At 40.5% G+C, this 22,790-nt stretch overlaps 1 protein-coding gene across 1 annotated transcript in view; it reads right to left on the minus strand.

The window, feature by feature from the left end:
- The window catches only part of galnt9 (polypeptide N-acetylgalactosaminyltransferase 9), a 100,485-nt gene extending 78,305 nt beyond the window's left edge, over positions 1-22,180 (minus strand). The window contains exons 1-2 of the mRNA XM_063489793.1: positions 21,062-22,180; positions 8,112-8,292 (exon numbers count right to left, since the gene is read on the minus strand). Coding sequence (XP_063345863.1) covers positions 8,112-8,292; positions 21,062-21,302 — 422 coding nt within the window. The 5' untranslated portion in view covers positions 21,303-22,180. The remainder of the gene's footprint in view (positions 1-8,111; positions 8,293-21,061) is intronic.
- Positions 22,181-22,790: the final 610 nt, after the last annotated feature.

The raw sequence follows: 22,790 nt of genomic DNA on the forward strand, positions 1-22,790 counted from the left end.
TTACTTGTGAAGTTATATAGTAAATGCTTTCCATATCTCTCTAAAATAAATAAATAAATAAAAATATAAAAAAGCATTTCTGAAAGGTCGTCTTCTATTTACCTTCATCCACTTTGCATTTTTACTTTGCATATCTGTTGCATGCTCTCCGTATCACATCTTAGTATAGCGAATATGAATTTTGGAAAAAGTTAAACTTTTTAATGCCTCTCAACTTTAAGTTTGAACTCTCTTTTCAACTGAAGTCTGAGGTCTAAATGCAAAATATCGCATGTGCTATCACTGGAGACATAAACTGTTCAGCCAGAGCATTAAAAAACAGACATGTTTTATGAATGTTAACTATCTTGCTAGAATGTCCAGCTGGCAAACTCATCATTCATGTGACACCTACCTAACACCCACCTAAACATTTCAGCAGGTACCATCCATAGTGATGGTACTCCTGGACAGCGGCACCATCACCGTGCTTTAGCTCTGTACCTTGAACACAACAGAAAGCTCAAGGGTTTTGACCCACCTCCCCAAACTCCCCAGATCCCAGTCCAATCATGCTTTCACTGGATGCGCTGGAACAAGCCCTATTCACTGTCAATTTCCCAGTGACAGACACAACAGGATACCCCATGAGGTCCCAGTCAATTCCCTCATGTGTCACGGCTGTTTTGGCTGCACAAAAGAGACCTACACAGTATCAGGTTCTAATATTGTGGCTGATCGGTGTAGAAATAAGAAAGAAATAAGGGACAAACATAAAATAAGACTATCTTTATGTCAAAAACAGAGATATGTATAAAGATGGGTAACTCACTCCCAACTTGTCACATGTGGATACTGCTGGGCATGACATATAAATGTACAGGATACTGTTGAGTGCAATTTGTGCAGGATTATTGTTGGGAAGAAGCATTTAGAAACTACTTTTCCTAAACATAACAGAGTCGTTTTTAGTGATGAAAACTAAACCAAACAGCCAGTGAAAATGAAGAAAAAAAACCAAAATTAATTGTCCGGCATGATGTTGGATTTTCTTTTTTTAAATTTGGGTTTATTAAGTAACTATTTGCGAAGCAACTGTAGTCTTTATGAGATGTTTTCCAATACTGATTTCTTTTTATTCACAGGAATTATAACCAGCTGTAGCTTCTAGCTGTTCATGTTTGCTTCTCTTGACTTGTAAAGCTTGACGTCACGCTCTGTTATCAACCACACCCATTTCCACAGCCTACATGTATTTGACAGCAGAGCTCATAAAAGGACAACCAAGCCACAGAGAGTGTTTATGATGAAGCGCTCTGTGTATTTTTATGCTTTAAGCTAGATTCTTGTGTTTTGCGTACGAGTAAATGCACGAACGTTTTGATTGATAACCCCTTCACTGTATCACTGCAGCCCTTCCGTGTGCATTTGTGCTCTCCCTCAGAAACTCCTTTGTTCCCTCTCGCAGCTTTCTCTATTGCCTCTCTCAGTCTGCCCTGCCAGGTCTATAAATACAAGGACAAATCTGGCAGTGAGTTTGAGGAGGGTTCTTTTGTGCCGCAGCTCTCCTTTGCAGAGACACAATTAAAGCATGACAAATTTGCAAAACAAAGTAATGTATATTTCACCCCTGCCAGTCATATATGCAGTGCAGAGATTGTGTTTAATGAACATTACCAGAGTAATCTTGAAAATGTCACGGGCAGCATGGCTGCTTCTAGTTGAGACGTGGTGCGAGAGTGGATTTCAGTGTCGACATCGTAAAGTGATATTGTAGTTCCATTGCCCTAGTTACTGGATCCAATTTAGGGCATCGCTCAACCTTAAATTTGTACCTGTCTAGAGTAGCGGGGAAGCCTTGTAAAGCCGTAACAGGATGAGCGATCGACTCATCTGTTAGTAATGGGACTGAGCTCACTGGCCAGCTCTCATAATTTGACCCGGAACAAGCTTTGACAGAAACAGAGTGCCAGATTAAGATGTATTCCTATCACACCTCCCCCTTTTCTCCTTCTCCAGCAGCCTGCAGCCCCAGCCACTCCATCTGACTTTTTCCCCGCTGGCCGCTCTTATTTGCTGTGTAATTTCACATTAACCTCCCATAACCCGCGCATTGCAGGCAACACCAAAGCAACTTTCCAATCTGCGAACACTCCTCCCTGAAAGATAATAGTTTGCTTTGTCATTTTTCTGCCCCCCACCAACACTCCACTCACGCCGACCCCCACCCGCCATCCGGGCGATAAACTGTAGCACTGGAAAGAGCATCAATTTGCAGCAGGAGCTTCTGCACCGCGGAGACCTTATGATCCCATTCTGCAGTATCAGACGCTTAGGAGATGAGGTAAGCCTGTTTCTTCAGCCTCCCTTGCTGGTTATCACCCTCCCACAGGCGGGCAAACGCAAGACGTGGGGTCCTCAGGGAAGAAGGGCACGCGTTACGCCTCGATACGGTTTTAGCTTTAACGGCTATTTTGACAAAACAGAAATCAAATCAGCAAAGTGACAATAAAGATAGAGGTGAGATTCGGAGTAATTGAATAAAAATCCTCACGTATAACCGGTGGGTGAAAAGCAGATTGGATGCTTTGAATTGTATTTTTCGATTTGTCAGTGACACGAGTTACATAATGTATAAATATATATATATATATATATATATATATATATATTTGGTTGTTTGTTTTCTGGGCATCAGTAATCTCTCTGGCTTGTCTGCCTTTATCGCTTCGCTCTCCACAGCCCAATGAGCTGTTATACTTAAGCCTCCCAAGGACAGCGAATGGCAGGTACAAAGTCACATAAAATAGAGCCTACTTAAGTCCTTTGGTATTTCAGTTAAGAATGTCACTTGCAGAAAGAAGGGCAGAAAGAAGAAATACAGACTAGCAGGTGGCGAGCAGGGATTACAGGTTTTTGTGAGAGACACAAACGCTGCTGTATTATTATGAATTGGTTTTGCTGTCGACAGGCAGGTTTAAAAAGAGAGGGCTTGGAAATGTGTAGATTCTTTTGGTTATGGTGATGGACTTTGCTTCCCTGTAGTCATCAAAGTCCTCTCTGCTCAATGGCTTCTGCTCAATTAAAAGCCCATTAGACAGGAGGTGCCTGGTTCCTGCATTTAACCTCACTTCGGTACTGCGGCAGTCACCTTTTGCCGGCAGGATATAATTACTGAATCTGAATTAGAAATCAGAAATATGTAACTCTCTTGCACACCGTACAAGGCTGGTGCAGCCACCTAAAGCAGGAAGCCAGTGGTCTTTTCTTTAATAGGTTTTTATACCTAAACCTTCCAATACATTTCTGTGAGCTTTCCTGATGCAGCAATCACTAAACTCTCTGAAACAGACAAACTTACAAACTTTCTCACTCTGACAAACAGATCTGTTCAACTTCCTAGGCTTAATCAACACCTCTTAATTGCTGTATAAGAATTGTGCTTTGTTAGTGAGCAAGTTTCATCGAGACAGAACGAGTGAAACAAAATATTCCACCAAGTGGACCTGGGAGGGAAAAAGACAAGAAGCAAGCAGTTCCTTCAGCAATATAATGTTGGGGGAGAAAATGTGTCAGCAAAGCTGCACTGCACACACTACAGTACAAGCTGTGGTCCAATGTGGATTTAATTTTACATTTTAATTTAATAAATTCTCCATGTAAAAATTTATAACTTTCCATAACAACCGATAATTTGAAAGGGGATTTGAGAATCACAGAGATAATAGATCAGACGATGGGTGTAGTAGAGATTGGAACTAAAAAAGACCTCGAGGAAGCGGTCTCTATGTTTATCTCTTTCAATAAACTGCAGATCATCATTATAATGTTACAGCAACTGTTTCTCAATAAGATACACAGACTACAAATTAACTAAGATGAAGACCTTCATGCATTTATAAATTTTGTTCATGATCAAGTTTGAGAAAACTGGTGATTGAAGCAATACGTCTTCACAAGTGGAACAGAGCCAGTGGGTGCTACATGGATAGTTGAGAGTGTTCTCCCTTTAAAAAAACAGCAACCTAACAGGTCATTCATTCAATCAAGTTATCATAGCACATATTCATTAGCATATTATATTCATTGAAACAGTACACAAAAGCAACCATTATAAGTATGGTCAGCGAAAAGAAGGTGAAGTGGTTACACAACCACAGAGTCCATGTAGGGAGGATACAAAGATGTTGTACTTTAAGACAAGAGACCCTTGAAACTTATTTATTGCATCTATAAAAGTGAAAGTCCTGTATTTTCACTGTATTTTAATCAACCTAATGTATATTGTTTTTGAGTCTGTAACCAAACAGAAATTAAACAGATATGTGAATATTATTCCCATACAGTATTTCCTGACATTTGAGCTATATAGTCTACCACTGGTATGATTCAAGGCATGCTTCTATTGGTTGTGACAGGTGACTGACACACTGTATGGCTAACCATATGCCATGTTACTAATATAGTCAAAAGAAGTGATATGCGTGTCAGTGTTTAGAGGACAGAACCTATGACAGGTTTGCTGAAAATGTAATTTCTGTCACAAAAAATCCCCTAAGCATGCCAAACTTTACTGCTTCATAGGTTCTGTCCTCTGATCCTAAAACAAGCTCAAGAGCTGCAAACGCAGTAAAAAAAAAGATTCAGCATTATTCATTATCATAATTATTGCATTATTAAACTGCAACTCACCCTTCAACAACGAATAACAATTACCAGGTAGAAACAAGAGGCAAAAAGTCACAATCATAATCATAATATTATTTATCATAATATTAACACGGGATAGTTGCTAGGTGTTAATATTTTTTCATTAACTGTAATCAGACGCTGCTGAAAAACAATAAGTAGGACAAAAGCACGTACTACTTTTTGATTTGCGGATTGATGTACACATGTTTTCCAGGTCACTGCTTATATAAATCTTAAGAGTTCATTAGATTTAGTGTACATTACAGCAACTGAAGTCGTAGTCATACATTCAGTTCTAGATTAGCTTTGGTGTCACACCACTTTAAAAGGGGGACTAGAACAAGGTCCCTGCTCTAAAGCAGAGGCAGAAATCTTCTCAAAGGCTTTGCACGAGCCTTAAAAAAACTGAAAACTTCTGGACAAAAACACTAGAAAGACAACGTGTGAAGGCAACAAAGAAATCCACAACCACTAGTGCAATAACAACGCTGGCTGTTGCATTGTTGTGTTGATTGCACACGCAATATTTTATTCCTCCAAACAATTCTTTCACATGCTCAGAGCACCACTTCGATGTTTCTATTGTTCTCCAAAGTGCGACTTCAGTGACATAAACAGAAAAGGAAAAAAAAAAAACTGCATTCACTTTCCACTGTATTGATTTTCATGCAGTTTCTAAAATAAAAAAATAAAAAAGACAAAAGCTTTATCTAGTTTGACATTGTGTATTTATTTTTGGAGTCTGAGAATGTCTTTGTGTATATGGGTATATGAGGGTGAAGAATTGTGAAAATACATGCATTAATATATGGACACATAAACACAGGTAGAGAAAGAGGAAAGCGGATGAAGAAAAGCTGTCAGAATCTGGTCAACGATGGAAGTAGCACAAAATCCAAACACCAATAAGCATCTGAATACTAACACTAATAAAGGCAGCATCATTTGAAACTGGAAACCAAACCATCCACACACACACTTTTTTTTTTTATCTTGCAGCCCTCCAACAACCAGCCAACCCTTTTAATTTAAAAAAAAAAAAAAAAAACCTTTCATAAAACCTCTCTATTCCAGAAGCTGTCCTAGCTAACTTTATTAATTAATAAGCTCTTTTTAACCCAATCTCCTCCTTCCCATTCCACTCTTGTCTAATTTTTCTGGGCGTGAAAAAGAACTTAAAACAAAGCAGCATGGATGAAATCATTAGCTATCCACACTAAAACCCTCTCTGGGCTGTCAAATTTCCTCTCTGTGTTTCTGCCTGTCACCATTGTTCTTTGACATTGTCTGATATCAACGCCACTGACAGCCCCCAAAACCCAAGCCATCTCCTCCACCTCCTATTGTTTCATAACTATAATTCACTTTCTAAATATAAAATATAACATCAAAAAAGGAAAATTAAGGCTCTTTGTTGGGTGTCTACTGGGTTTCTTTTGCAAAGAAAATAAAATCTACATTTTAACATTAAAACAGCTCAAATGTTGCTTTCATCTTATTGCACTTCCTGTCATGTTAGGCATGTCTAGCAATGTACTTTCATGTCACTTCCCATAAATACAGTAGAAATGTACTTTTTGCAAAATTATATTATATATTATTAGGAAACAAAAGTAGCTGGATTATGAGGCTCCTCATTTAAATTTGGGGCAAGTTTACTACATGCCATGTGCTAATAGGACATTCAGTGCAGCCAGTGCAAAATTAATGATATAAACCACAGGAATTTCTCCCGCTGTTGCCATTAAATTTACAAGAGTGACATTAGCAGTTTTCTATTTAATATGAAAACTGGCATGAGACAGTTTCTGGCCTACATGACACCTCATCAACTAGCCTACAGCAGGTACTGAGTACAGTGGGTCCAGTGTCTTGTGGAAGAAGTCCTGAAAATACATAATAGTACACTTTGAAGGAACATGCTGCGTCTCACCTTAAGCTTATACATGCATGCTGGCAGTGGAACTGGCTTTTTATCTTGACGTGATTAGCTAGTTTCTTTCCAAAACCTCCTTCAATTCCTAATATTAAGCAATCACTGAGAAACTACTGAGGGTTAAAAATGGTCCAAATTCTTTTGACTCCAGTGAAATGATCAATGTGCCATTTTTTCCAGGTGTAACAACAAAGCATAATGTCCAGGCATGCACTAAAAAGACGATTTGGTAGCTTGAGTTCGTTAGATGTTACGTCAGCTAGCTAGTTGACATCAAAGATTATATAACGTCAGAAAACCAAAAAAAAAGAAAAATGTACAGCACTGCTACATCTATCGATCTAAAAAAATATGTGCTAAAACTATATAACAGCATGCTATAGAGGCTTAGTTAAGTTCGGCTAGTTGATATATAATGATCTGTTACCTCATTGCTAGCTTCCACAGACTCTATGCATTCATCCATTTTCTTCTGCTTCAGGGTCACAGCTGGGCTGAGCCTATCCCAGCACTCATTGGGTGAGAGGTGTGGTACACCCTGGACAGTTTGCCAGTCTATTGCATGACTATATATACAATCTGTATAATCTACAGAGCTATTATATGGCTAATATACATTTACAGTTAAATTGCTCTCAAAAGCAAACATGCTGAAGGTCGCTCCACCTGGGTCCCTGAACAGCACAGACCAATACCATTTTATGGCAGGAAAAAAAACACAAAATAGGAAAAACATCAGCTAAGACTAAGGTAAATATCCAGGGGGTCAGTATTTAATATGTGGCAATGCTACAACTTAGCCTAAGACTGTTTCTTTCTGAGGTGTTTAAATTTTTGATGTTCGGGACACAGTGAGCCTGGAGGCTGTAGTGTACACTGTGAGCTTTTAAACCCTTAGCTTAAAGACATGCTACACAGAAATACTGCTGACACAAAGCTGTCTCTTCAAAAACATCTAAAACAGTGGAGGCCTGCACCCAGAAGCTGAGTCAACTCATATGGTTGCTATTCATTTTACTGCTGCATGCATGAAAAAGAAAATATGTAAAAGTAAGAACACATCCACATGTGACTTTCTGACTTTAAGAAAGTATTACAAAGACATGACTGTTCCCTGCACTTTTGACCTCACCTGAACCTGCAAGAAGCTCTTGCAAAGTCCACTAATCCTCAGCCCCAGGCTATATTTGTACAGTTTATCAATTCTAACACTAGTTGCATTACGGTCTGTTTCAACTTTGCACAGTAAATGTCGCAGAGGATAACCAAAACATAAATAAATAAATAAAAGAAGTGGACGAGGAAAAATGCACAATGCACTCAATGATAATGTAAGTTCTGCCTTACATTTCATGCAGTAAAAAAATAAAGCCAACCAAACCTAAAACAAGTCTTTTTTTGAAGGCTACAGAGCCAGCCACAAGGGGAAAAAAACAGGTGTAGAGCTGTAGCTGGAAGAAGAATGTACATGACATAAAATGAGCAGAAACACAGGCAGACATACTTCTTAGGCCTGTAGTCTGGGATGCTCCTGTCCAGGGAGATACGATCACTGAGCTGAGCATTGTAGCCATACTCCTCATACTTCCTCTCGGCATCGCGGCTATCTTCTCCCAGAGTGGCAGCAGCTCCCCCCTGGCCGAGGCCTCCGGGCCCTTCCACCAGCCCCATGGGCTTTGCTAAACCTGCCAAGAAAATAACACATGCGACAGACAATTATACAGATGTAGCCATGAATTCCAACACACATATACAGACACAGAGCAGACATAGACAGGTGAGAAGAGGGGGCAGGTGATTGACATTGCCTAGCAGTGTGAAGAAACCGGTGCACGGCAGCTCTGAGACCCAGCGGGGCTCATCCATAGGGTACCATTACAGTGTCTGTCAATGAAGAAGCTGCAAAACACCCACACAGACGTCACAGGGAAGAGCAAAGAAGAGCTGAAGCTGAGAGACACAGTGGCAGAACGGCCAACTCTACAACAGACACCAGACAGAATTTATAGTGCACAACTTTAGGTCACATATGGAACAGCAGGCATGAAACTGTCAGTGGTTAATCAAGTGTGAAAGGAAAAACTCTCTGAAACCCACACTGAGAAGGATAATGATTATAGTTTTACCTGGGTTACTGATGCGTTTTGTTCGGGTTACCATTTTATTAATGCATATCACTTTGATGCCATCAAATCAAAGCTCCGTATTATAAAGCTAGATGTGCATTGTCTTTTTGTTTGTACATTCAGATTAAAAAATTCCTCCTTTTATTGTTAAAAAGCTCTCGATTCAGTGTTTGACTGACAACAAAATAAATAAGTAAAAACCTAAAATTACTACTACAGAGACAACAGATAGAGTTTAGAATTTTGTGAATAACTCTCCCTGGATCAAATTATTGTGTGGATGCCTTTTTAACAACATCCAAAACACAATATGCTCCAGATAAATATGCAGGATGCACTTTAAAAACATCAGCACCACATCATAAACAACTTTAAAAAAAATCACGACAACAGAGATGGATCAGACTTTGGAAGATTCTTCATCGGGACCTCCTTGAGACTCCAGTGAGGAACGCAGTTGGCAAGTCACTTTCAGATACTTGTTTCTTAGCTTTTTAAAACAGCAGGACTTTCAATAGTGTTAATTTGACCAAATTCGTGTGTCTTTAAATCCCTCACATCTTAGAGTTCCGGGATTTCTTTTCAGTTATTATAAACTATCAGTGGTTTTCACGCTTCTTGCAAACCATTGCACTAGTCTGCGGTTTTCAGACTTCAGAAGCATTCCTTTTCCACCCCATATTGCATGAGAACTCTAAGAGGGTTTCCTTTTAATTAAGATCACAAAGATGGCAGACTAATTAATAACTCTGTCTGAGGTTGATACCAGTTATCTGAAATGATACGAGAAATAACCGAAGCAAAACCTTCACAGGAAGAAAAAAAATCTTGCAATCCTACTGAAATATCGGCAAAAAACAATCTGGATCTCAAATCTGGCATGATCACCGTGGAGTTGTTGTCAAGCCGTTACACTCAGTTTCCATCTTCAGCCTGACATTGCATCCGGTCTAAAGCTGAGGTTAATCTCCGATGTGGAATGTGTGTGGACTGCTGCAAACACATCACATAAGCATTTGTTCTTATTGTACTATTTTTAATTTGCTTAGAGAACACACGTGGTAGCTCGCGGTTTTGCGAGCATGTGTCAAATGATTGTATGCATGATTTTATATATGGGTCTTCACTATGTGTGAATCAGCTGAACAGCTGGTGGTAGCATAGATGTAAAACAAAATCAATTTGTATAAACAATATTCTGATTTGATCATACACAACTTCACTGTCTTGAAGTCTTAGTTTGTTCTTGTAGATTTGAAATGACTGATTATTTCAGAAACCTTTGATTCAACAAGGCCACACCAGATGTTGCACTGAACACCTAATGGCTCTATTCAGCTAATTATAGAAGCATTCTGGGAGCATGTGTGCAGCAGTACCACGACCGTGGAGTGGTTATTCAAACAGCGCTTGTTCCATGCAGGTCCTTTTATCTCACAAAGAGCCCAAAGAGTGGCCAGATTGCCTGGCTGCGTGCTTAGCAGTGAATGGGAGCCCGTTCTCACTCAGCCTCAATCGTGTTACAGTATGCTCCTTCGGTCTAACACAGCTAAATTCAGTGCCGGACTCAAACCACCCTTCTGCTCTTATTAAAATGACTCATGACTGTGTTTAACGAGCCGTCGCTTTGGTGCTGTGACACTGACATTTTCAGAAAGGGATGGAGAAAAATGCCGTGCGGTGTCAAAAGTGACATCTCGGCTGAGGGGGAAAAAAAGTGCATGTTCAGACCTCCACAGTACTGTAAAATACTGAGGTGGGGACCGAGTTTCTGACTTTTGAAAATCCAAACCCTCCTGGGTCACAAGCAGCTGCCCTGAGCCAGCTATATTTCCACTTTAGCCATTACTAGAAGCATTTTGGCTCTGCTGAAAATCTGTCATCAGGTTGGAGAACTTTGCACTGTATGTTTAATTGCACATAGTAATGCTTTGATGACATCACAGGAAAATAAAATCTTAATATGAGGACATAATTGTTGTCCTTATTTATAGGCTTACAAACACTGCAATTTTTGTGGTGCAAGCAATCTCCATGTTTGTAAAATAGCGATTTTTATATTCAGTGTTTTTCTGGGGAGAAATACAATATAAGTCTTTGCCATGGGAAAATTAAAAAGCCCGCATTGCAAAACTCCCATTAACAGCGCCCACCCTCCAAAAATAATTTTTGTGCAGTGTCTAAACTACAAAGAAACTGTTATAAGGACATGTTGTCATGCGTTCGTGCCAGCCTTCACTATTGTTTGACTATTTAAAATTCCATGAAACTGTGGGATAATGTCAGATAATTGTTATGCGAGCCAAGCTTCCACTGTGGCCTCCACAGAATAATCGAGCTGCGTCTGTTCTCCATATCAACAGATGGACACACAGACAGTAAGCAAACAGCGCATACCGATGAAGAGCTCAGCTCTCAGCTTCACCCCCTCCAGGAACTGAGGAGTAATCACCATATTTGGATGGCCTCAAATCCTCGGGTGCGACTGAAGATTTGTAATTGGAGCTGAATGGTTGCAAACTGGCTTCTCCCACGAGAGGGATTTAGCATGCCCGACACCAGCCAATGTGGTGGCATTTTGACAAGTATGGGTGGGGTTCACGTCACGGACAAGCCATCTGTCATAGCTGCCTGTGTCACACAATAACACAGATAGCCTCCAGAGCCAGAGTCTCAAGTCTGGAGGGCCTCTCTGTCTCTGCGTGTGTCTTGGAAGCAGGACAACTCCTGCCAGCTTTGTTTTCTGGTCACTGCGTTATTTTTTGCTTCCCTCCTGTCTACAGCTGCCTCGGTCTGATTGAAGGTTCCTTTATGGGATGAGACCTTAAAGTCTGATCCGCCGCTGTCTGTCTGTTAGCGTTTCAGCAAAAGGTTGGATTGCTGACATGTAAACTGTACAGCAACAAGCTTTAATAATCTTTATTGAAGATTTTCTTTTTAAATTTAGCTGCTGTTTTGATGTTGCTCCAGAGATCACTTCATATAGTAAAATAGCTTTCACTGGCATTGATTCATTCATCAGGTTTTCTAGAGTTTGGTGTCTATTCGTGTAAAATTGGTTTGGAAGTAATCACTTGAATATGCATACATTATGCATAATATGCATATTGAATATGCAAAAGCCACATATTTCTATTGCACAGCAAATTTTCTTTCCAAAAATGGACAGCTTTCAGATAGAAAGCTTATCTGAAAGAAATACCTAGACTGTTTGTCTGTGGGTAGAGCATGGTACCAACATTGTGAGGACTAAAAGCGCTCCTGCCACAGCGTCTACACAAGCTAAAAATGTATGTACACATGATCCTGCGGGGTACTTTGTATAAAAGCATCCAGCTAGTAGGCTCTTGTATTCTGGTCAAAAAAAAGGAAAATGTGAAACTCTTGTGAATGAAAACTAATATTCCAGCATAAAAAATTTTATTTCACATTTTCTGTGAGCTTCTCTCCCATTCACTGTTTCTGAAGTGGTAGTAGCCCTTCAAGCAGCGCCATTGCACTTTCACAACTTCACTTTGAGGCAATTACAGCCCAGCATCTGCTTCTCCCACTCAGGCCTCACTCCCATCCAAAGGATCAGCGCAATGTGGCTCATCTGCGACGACATGCACCGGTTTCATTCTCATTGTGTCCCAGCTTATATCCGTCTCTGCGCTCTTTCCTCGCAACCCGTTTGTCCAAAACCATCTGACATGATACAGTAAGAGCCACAACAGTTATAAATTATCTAACAACCTTCAGAATGAATCCGATGTGACCTTTACAAGAAAGAGTCTCAAATTCAAAGATGACCCCATTTTTAATAAATGATTTAAGAGCATGAGTGGTTTTAAGTGTGTCCAAAGTGATGCAGCAGAGTTCTAAATATTGATGCTGAGGGGAGGTGGAGGATTTCAGTGGTCTCTTGAAGAGGAGGAAAATAACTCATTCTAAAGAGATTTAAAGTCTTCAAAGGCCAAAACAAATCTATGAAACATTGAGAGCTGGGAGAAGCACTGGTTTAAATCTGGGAGCCAGGCATCTTAAGAGGATGAGAACTCCGATTTGGAAATTGATACCAATTAGACCACTAAGTTATCTCTAAACATGCAAAAGCACTGACAATAGCTCATGTACTCCAGATATAAAGCATAAAATAAATCATTCAAAGTTTCATGTTTACTGCCGTGTTGGTCGGGTTAAAAGTGTGCAATGAAATGAGGCAAGAACAAGGTCGTCGATGGAAAAATAGCAAAAAGTCTTTGAAGTGTGTCAGAATGTTACAACACTGAGACGGGACCCAGTCATGAGGAACTCCTTTCCGTAGGATGTAGGAGCTGTTCTGCATCAAGAAATCATGAAGAAAATTTACATGATCAGTTATCCAGCCTGGCAAACTGGCCTATGCCCTTCAGTCACTGGATATCATCATTAAATGTTGGTAATGTAATCACTTCATGACTCTAAGCCAGCAGTATAAATAAGAGGGATGCTCGCTCCATCTGAAATTGACATTATTTTCTGCGGCTGCCTGCTGATTGTCAGGTGAGCCGCTGAATTTGTTATCGTGATTCCTCAAGGCTGAGCAGAATTGATTGTTATCTGTTTCTGAAACTGTGTTGTCAACCAGCGCCTCATCTACATATCATTATTATAATATAATTCATTTCATCAGGATTCATCACGCAGAGATGTGATGTCCCTGCAGCCACCACCATTACAAGCTGCAAAACGTATATGCGCACTATGATACGTATCATCAAAATTGAGTTTGAGTGCCAAGCGCATGCCAGCGTGGAGGGGAGTGAGAGGGCTGTTTCTCCATCCTCATCAAGTCTTTGTTTGAGCTGGCTTGGCCTATAAACAGCGTTAGATTTTTCCCTATAATTGGGTATATAGATAAGAAGCATATCTGGTGCTACAGCTGGACCCGCGAGGCTGCCAGCCCATCAGCTCCTACGCAGTGGGGAAAGACAGGAAGTGACATGCATGGCTGATGACAAGCGCCTCAGTGTGCCTGTAAGTTGTGGGACAACAGCTGAGCTTAGACAATGATGCTTCCAGTGATGGTCAGAGGAAAGGAGTAGACACAATAGCAGTACATGGGCTCTCTAACACCAACATCTGTTTTTTTAAGAAGTTTATTTTTAGAGCAGTTCTGCTCTAAGGTGATAAAAGAAGAGAGGCAGCGAATCAAATGGCTTTCAGGTACTTTCATTGGTGTCCAATCCAAGTAAGTTCAAATGTAAGACAATCACAATGAAAATAACCAAATATATAAATATTGATGTGTTGTATAAGCCTATTTTTAAATACCTTAATCTTGCAATTGCTGACTGACTATAGCCCCTCTCGGAACAATAGTTATCCAAGCAGCTTATCAATTGTCAAGCTCTGGAAATCTCCCCACACTGAACCGCTCTGTACGGGTTTATGTAAAAACACAAGTATGTTTGAATGTAACAGCTGAAGCTGTGTGTTTGTTTTGCAAAATATAAGCTCTTGTAGTTTGTTTTACTTGATACCAAATATGACCAAAAGCCGCTCATGTCACAGTACAGAAACGCATCACTTAAAGTGACTAATGATCTTCTACTCAGAGTTGACTTTGGTCTTCTCAACATTCTCGTCCTTTTGGATCTGAGCCTTCGACACTATCTCTCACTCCATCCTTCTAAACAGACTTTCCTCTCTTGGCATCTCTGACACGCACCTAGCCTGATTCCAAACGTATCTCCTTCCACTCTTGTTTATTCCTTGTAACTTCTGGTGTACCCCAAGGTTCAGTCTTAGGCCCTCTTCCCTTCATAATAAAGTTTCTTCCTCTTGGTACCATTTTCCTTAAATTTGATCTTCACTTTCATTGTTTTGCCGATGACACTCAATTACATCTCTCCTGCAGGCCGGACTCCTCCCTCCCACCTTCTTCTCCCACTGGACTGACAAACACACGCATACATTCATACACATCATACATGTCACTACCAAGCACTTATCTGAACAATCTCATACACACATACAGGAACACCTTCATACACCAAGTTACTTTTTGCACAGCACTCAGTCTTTTGCAAATTTCTATTGCACTGTTGTGTCTGCATCGTCTTGTGTCTGTTCTGTTCTGTCTGGTGTTGCACTGTCTCTGTTTTGTTTTGTTTTGTTTGCAATTTTTTGCAATTTTGCACATTGCACTTTATGTATTCCTGTGTCAATTGTTATATGTCATATGTAGCACCATGTTCTTGGAGGAACGTTGTCTTGTTTCACTGTGTACTGTACCACTGCACATGGTTGGGATGACAATAAAGCCACTTGACCTTGACCTTCACCTTCTCTTACACAATGCTTATGCGAATTAAAATTCTGGTTCAGTTCTAATTTTCTTAAGCTCAATGAGTACAAAACTGAAATTCTTCTCATCGGCATCAAATCCAGCTTACTGATGGCAAATCATTTCACTCTCACTATTGAGAACTCCACGGTTTTCCCTTTACCTCTGGTTAAGAGCCTTGGTGTCATCCTTGACAGCTCACTATCCTATAAATCTCACATCAGTGATCTCACCTGTTCTGCCTATTTCCACCTATGCAACATTAACCGATTACGTCCTTCTCTTTCCATCCAGTCTGTGTCCATTCTAGTTCATAGCCACATTACTTCCTGCATTGACTATTGTAATTCTCTCTTACATGGTCTCCACAAAAAGTGCCTCCATAAGCTTCAACTGGTTCAAAACTCTGCTGCCCGCATTATTACCAGAACCCCCTCCTACTAGCACATCACCCCTATCCTTCAGGAACTTCACTGGCTCCCTGTGAAATTCCGAATAGTATTCAAGCTTCTTCTGTTCACTTTCAAGCCCCTTTATAACCTTGCTCCTCCTTACCTTTCTGACCTGTTTAGAACTACCTTTTCTGCCCGCTCACTTGATCTTCTTCTTCTATTCAACTTGCTGCACTTCTTTCTGCCTCAGCACTATGGGAAGCAGAGCTTTCAGTTGCTCTGCTCCCAGGCTGTGTAATTCCCTACCTCTGGATATTAGAAACATTGGTCCTCTCCCCCAGTTTAAATCTCAACTAAAAATCTGTTCAAGTCTGCATATTCACTGTGAACTTATTGGTTGTTTATTTTATCTTGTTTTTATTGTTCTTCGTTCTGTCTTTGTTCTATTATGTGTTTTTACTCTATTGTTAAGTGTCCTTGAGTGTCTTGAAAGGCACTTTTAAATAAAATGTATTACTTTTATCATTAAAAATTTCAAAAGGCACCATAGACCAAAGTTCACTGATTAATTCAGTTATTTAAATAAGCTAATGTTTCACCAGTGCTGCGTCTTCCTCTACCTTCAAAAAGCGAAGGAAGAGACATTTTTAAAAAAAACTGTTGACATCTTCAATTGCAAATGAGATCAGATTTACTATATCTTTTTAGAACTTTATAAGATCTCGGGCGTTTTTGCAGTCACAGAACCTGGACACCTTACAGTGATTGAGTCGACCATGAGTTTCAGTGTATATCTAAGTATTCTAATGATTCTAGTGTAAACAGTGATCCCAAGCACAGCAGGAAATCTACAGCAGAACAGCTGAAAAAGAAAATAATCAAGCTGCTGCAATGGCCCAGTCAAAGTCCAGACCTCAACCTGATTGAAATGCTGTGGTGGGACCTTAAGAGAGCCTCAAACCTCGATGAACTGAAGCAATGCCGTAAAGAAGAGTGGACTTAATAGTTTAAAACTCAAAACATATTACTTGAAGTTGTTGCTGCAAAAGGCGGTTCTACAAGCTTCTAAATCATGAGCTGTATTTAGCTTTCGACACACAGTTTTCTCAGAACATTTTTTTCAGAATACTTATGCTGACAGTCCTACAATACTGTGCACTACATCTCATAAATGCCAAAATGATGTAGCATGTGAATGGGAACAGTACATAATTCAAATTAGTTTGTTTTTGCAGTTGTTCCAGCTGTGCCAAAACTGACATAGAATATCAATCAATCGACGTTTCTTTCCCAAATACACTTTAAAAGGCACAGTCAACTTTTCCACTGGGTGAATTAATCCTGCAATCATGCGCTTTTTTTTCTCGCTACAATAACTGAAAATTAGGACTTCACGATGGATGTCTAACTCTAAAGTAAAAGATTTCCATCTCAATATTGACCAAAACACTCCAAACAAAACATTTTAACAGTGTCAAAAGAAATTCTCTAAATGGCCAACAATATCTGGGTATAGTGTGCATTTAAGTCAGTAAGACTTAGAGGGCTTCAGCAGCTAAGTACCTGCAAGGAAGTATTTATCGGTGCTAATGTTGTACTTAAGTCAAAAACACTACTTCATAAGCTTGTTAACAAGCTTAAAACCTCTCATCTGATTACTCAAAGCTGGTGGCATCCACAGCAGAGCAATGCTGCTGATAACCCTCATGTTACTCATTTCTGCACAGAATGGGCTGCTGGAAAAGCTTGACCGTTGTTTTCTTGTTGGGAGTCTAGTGCTCGTTCTTCAGGCAACCGTGAAATAAGAATTCTCTGACTTTTTTATGTCCTTCAAATCTAATTGGACTGTACTGCATATCCCATGGCATGCCATAGGTAGGCAATAAACAACAGGAGGAATGGGCGATTACTTCATATCGCTGCTGGACATGATAATAGTTATTGGCGCGTCGAGTCCTCTCACCATAGTTATCCCCAGTGGCCATAGAATACAGTTTGTGAAAAATCATGCAAGGCCTGTGACAGTCAGCATCCATCCACTGTGCGCTCCTGCTTCTGCTTAAGACAAATGACTATACCGAAACGGATTGATGTTTATGATTTGGACCGCATAGAGATTATTTACAAATAATACATCTGCATTTGTCACTCTGTACAGCTGCACTTTTGCAGTTGAATTCAGCAACTTGTCATGTGAAGCTCCATTTGAAATTCAGTGTAACAGCCTGACACTCAGTGTCATTGTTAATCAAAGAATCTCACTCCAAGGTCAAAAAAATGCTTTCGTTCTGTCATATTTTGTATGATACCTGGCAGGCAGGGAACTGTGCCAGCTCTGCACTTTGTGGTTTGTTCCCCTCTTCAGCACACTTGTGAAAAACCTGCAAATTGTGCCCCAGATACTTGGACTCAGCAGTGCAACAGCAAAGACAAGTCAGGTCTGAGAATATTTTATGAAATTGATGTGACTCTTTTGACAGCACATGCCTAGCATTAGAGGAAACACGCCTTCCAGGAGATAGTCGGCATTCACAAACTCAAATACACATCGCACTCATGGAATGAGACAACGTACATCTCGTACTTTTTCAGCTGGGACAGCAGCTCGTCTTTAGAATCTGAAAAATACATTTTGTGTAGATATAAAAGCCTATTGTTTGACCTTGAGTCCCACAGTCAACATGATCTGTGCAGACACTGTGTGCTCATGCCCAGTAGCAGTGATACTCTGCTGTATTGACTGTCTCGCTTTCATCCTGTCTCCAGTGGGGGAAATAATTATTTGATCCCCTGCTGAATTTGTAAGTTTGCACACTTTTACAGAGACCTTAACAGTCTCTCATTTTTATTGTTGTTTTATATTAATGGAGAGAGAGCGAATATCACCCAAAAATCCATAAAACAACACAATGCAAATTTTAATGTCAGTGAGTAAAATAAGTATTTGATCCCTTACAAACCATCCTGAATTCTGGTTCCCATGGATTGGCTTTGTGTCCCTGTGGCACAGAGATTACAATGAATCGATCAATACAGATTCTCATGATCTCAGCTCCTTATATATATAAAGCACACTTGTCCACAGAACAAATTTCTTTTATTCCAACCTCTCTACCACCATGGCTGAGACCAAAGAGCTGTAAAAGGACATCAGGGACAAGACTGTAGAGTTGCACAGGGCTGGAATGGACTACAAGGTGTTGGATTAGCACAAAACTACACAGAAGGAGCTCAATGATGATCTGAAGTTGGGACAACAGTCACCAAGAACACCCCTGGTTATGCCAGATTCCTAGTTATTAGAGCAACCCCTAATTCTTCCTATGTTGGTTCATGGAGTTTATTTCTTTCTGCTGTTTTGCCTCCAATAAAAGGTTGGTTTCATTTTGATCACTGCTTCCATCTGGGGTCCTCATTCACCATCTAACCCGACAAGTCCCTCTGCATTCATGAAATACCTGAAAACTCATCTCTGATCATTAAAAATATATATTTAGATTTTTTTTTCTATGAAAATAACCTCTTTATGCCTTGAAATGGTCTTGATGTAATTCCACATCATTGCCTGATTTTGTATGCACAGATCTATGAATATGCAAATTAATTCCCACCTCACACTCCTGCCACAGCATCCACTAGAAAGCCCTGTACCACTTAAAATGTTTGCATGTTAAGCAGGAGTGGGGAAGGGAGAGGACAACACACTTATGCACATTGCTTCACTTGTACATCAGGATGTTCCTGAACACAGCATGGTGTTAAGAGAGGATAAACTAAATCATATGAGTGCATCTGAAAATTCAAAGTGCCTGAAGCAATGGCTAGGCTCTACCTATTAAAATTTACTAAAACAAAACTGTGTGTCTCTGTTTTGCTGTTCAAGTTGCACACAGAAGCAAAACAGAATGCGGAGCAGAGAGAAAGTAGCAGGACCGCAAATGACAGCAATACTCACACTTAGCTTAAATAGAATCAATACACAGGTAATTATCAGGCAGTTAATCACATGTTGATAATACAGGATAAAACCTGTTCCAAATTACTAAACAATGTTAAAAAATAATATTCATTGGTGAGGGTCTTAAAGGAAACAGTCAAATGGAGTGCCCCACCTTGTCTTCTTAATCTTTCTCCATAGAGTTAAGATAAAATAATGCAACTTCAGTGGCAAAAGAGACATGCTTACTTTCTTCAAATTGTTTATGTCTTTATTGTAAAGTTTCTGGGTTAAATGGCTTTCAGGAGGCTGACTATTAAAAGGTTATGATAAAATCTCTGCTCTCTATCATTAAGCCTTAGCTATAGTGTCAAGAAACAAATCAGTAACTCAGTGTAACAGTCTACCATGCAGCCTTCTCATTATTTGGCTTGAAAACAAGAGCCTTTGTAGATGAGGCATCACTGGATCAAAAACAGATCCCTCCTGTACTAGTGAGAGAAAAGGTTGCCCAAATAACTGTGAATACAGAGTTCCAAACTGGATGCGCTCTTCAAAAGGCTGAAGTTTAGCAGTCACTGAGTCATCATCAAGTCAGCCACTTCATGCAGATGCATCTGGTACGGTTCATGATGCACGGTAGAAAAGCACTCCTGTGGTAATCACAGGATGTGAGAACATATTAGTTGTGATCCCACTTATCCCTTATTATGTGAGTGAGCACTCTGGAACAAAAAAAGCATTTAATTCAAGAAATCTGTTTCTTTCATTGCAAAAAAAAAAACTGCCAAAAAATTATTTAGTACTCAAAGATATTTTTGGTGCAGTCGCTTACAGGAATGCAAAAGACACTGGATATTTTAGCTAAACTCGTTTAAATAGGTTATACGTGTGGTTGCTTAACCTTTGACCAAAAAGAACATGAAGTACACATAAACATAGAGGCTGAGGCTGATGTAGTCATGCCTCATTCATTTCATGAATCTTTTGAAGCCCACTCACTCACCACGACCTTCTCCTGCTTAAAACACATAGATGTATTAAATAAAACAGTAAGGCAGAGTAAGACGTAACCTGATTTAAAAAGATTTCTGCTGTGGTCAAGAGACCAGATCTGACCCACAGACTAATGCCCGTGTAATGAAATCCTGTAAAAGTCTGTCATTGTGTTATAGAGGTAGTACATTAGACTCTCCTTCAAAACGCAGACTGCCAGTTAAATCTGACATATCTCACCAGCGATGCTTCCAGTGAAATGGCAGGAATGCTGCTGGCGTACAGACTTTCTCCAAGTGCGATTCTGCCCCGACCTCGATAATTATCAGAAATTCGTGTGAAGTTTACAACAGGTCAGTGACAGCACAGGGAAGTACATTAACACCGATATAATTTGTGCTTAAGCACATGCAAAAAGTATACAATGCATAATTATCCTATTAATGCGCAAGTCTGATAATATAGCCATTAATTTATGTGACAGTGAAGCGCTTTTACCAAAGAAATGAGGCTAGACTGACAATAAATAAATAAATAAATAAAATGCATGAGTCATGGTCCAGGTCAAACTCACCTGAGCGCATCTTATTACCCGATAAATTGGCTGACAAGGACTCCCTGTGTGCTAAATATAAAATGTTTGCTTTCATAGATCACGGATTTAACAACTAAGAACTTTGAGCAGTTTCCTACCGTTTAACTGGTTGTAGACCACATCCTCCAGCCTCTCCAGCCTCTGGAGAATTGACTGCCTGTCCACCAAGTTGGAAACTTTGCCATTCCTGGCTCGCAGCCTCTGGTCAGAAATACGCCCTATCTGGATGAGCTCCTCGGATCGGTCCTGGATCCTGCAGTACACCGAGAACAGTATAATCCCCACAAACACTAAGATGTTGACGGTCAGCAAAGTTTTGATTTTGCGTGCCACAGCCATGAAAGGAGAATATTGTCTGGCTGACTCAGTCAAGCCCGGCAAACGCTCATGAGTGGTGGCCTCCTTTGTCACCTTACAGTGTGTCTTGCGGCGGGGTGATTTCTGTGCTCGCTGGAGAGAAGGTCAACTCGTGGAGACCCGAAGGGCTGGCAGATCCGTTCAGCACCACGGACAGCTCGGGAGGCTCCGTAGTGGGACACCGCACCGGTCACATAGAACTTACAAGGTGGGAAATGTTAGTAGCGTCCCCGGAGCTCGGCTCCAACCAGTGAGCGATGCTTTTATGAGCTTCACTAGTCGACAAACAGCTGCACTCGCTTCACCTACATATTACAAGCGAGAAATGACGCCACGGGAGGCATTCATCCTCCCGAGCAGCCCCCGGCAGTTGCAAAACATCTCTCCTCCGCAACGTGGTAATTCGCCAGTTCCTTAGCATCAATATGTCTCGTCCATCGCGCAAGAAAAGCCCTGGTTTTGAAGCGTCACACAGCTCTCGCCGCTCCTCTGTGGCATCTCCTTCCTCAAAGGCGTTGTGGTCACCCGATCCGTCCCGCTCTGCAAATATGAATCCAAATGCGCTTATGTCCAACAAATAAATAAATATATATATGCGTGTGTGTGTGTATGTATGTGCGCGTTTCAAAAACAAAGCGGCGTTTCTCTTTCTCCCCTCTCCCTTTTCCTCTCTCTCTCTCTCTCTCTGCCTTCGAGTCTCTTTCTGTGTTTGTGTCCCGTCAGACCATCGCTGCCTCCCTTGGCGCTGCACCGTGGGATGAGTTGAGAGCAGATTTGCCCTCAAATGCAGTCAAACGACGCTCGGTGTCGATGGGAGCGATGCAGCCGGGCTCTGGCATGCTGTCGCTCCTCTCTCAGCCTCTCCGCTCTGTCAGGGAGGAAGAGCCACCGCTGCGTCCTGACGTTTAGAGGCACACAATCATGAATATTCACAAGCAGTGTTGTGTCGGAATAAAATAAATAGCGCGACCATGGAAGCAGCGTGTACTTCCACTTGGTAGAGCAATCTACACCACCCCACCCCACCCCCTGTACAGGTGAGCTGTGGAAATCTGTGTGAAGATGTGTTAAATGGTTTTTCTATGTTATTCACAAGGCCGAGCCTTTAGGTTTAACCAATTCGCACATATGTTTCAGGTTGCATGCATGCACTCCTATACATACACGCTCTGCTTCAGAAGTAGGCTATAAGGATCATTTCACAAATCACATGCTTGACTACAGTTTTAACGCCAAGCTAAAACAGAATAAATATGTATATATTTGAATTAGAAAGGCATGTAACATTTGTTTATTATAATACAAATCCACTCTCAGGAGAGAATTTGAGGTTTTGCCAACCAAAAAAAGAAAAAACAATCAAGCAAAACCACACACTGGTGACTGAAACTCCACACTAAACCCACAGATATTGAAGGACATCTGTTTTATAGAGCCATCCAGATTCTAATCATTACTCAGTTCAAATTA

Source organism: Pelmatolapia mariae, linkage group LG12 (assembly GCF_036321145.2).
Source record: "Pelmatolapia mariae isolate MD_Pm_ZW linkage group LG12, Pm_UMD_F_2, whole genome shotgun sequence".
Classification (NCBI taxonomy): domain Eukaryota; kingdom Metazoa; phylum Chordata; class Actinopteri; order Cichliformes; family Cichlidae; genus Pelmatolapia; species Pelmatolapia mariae.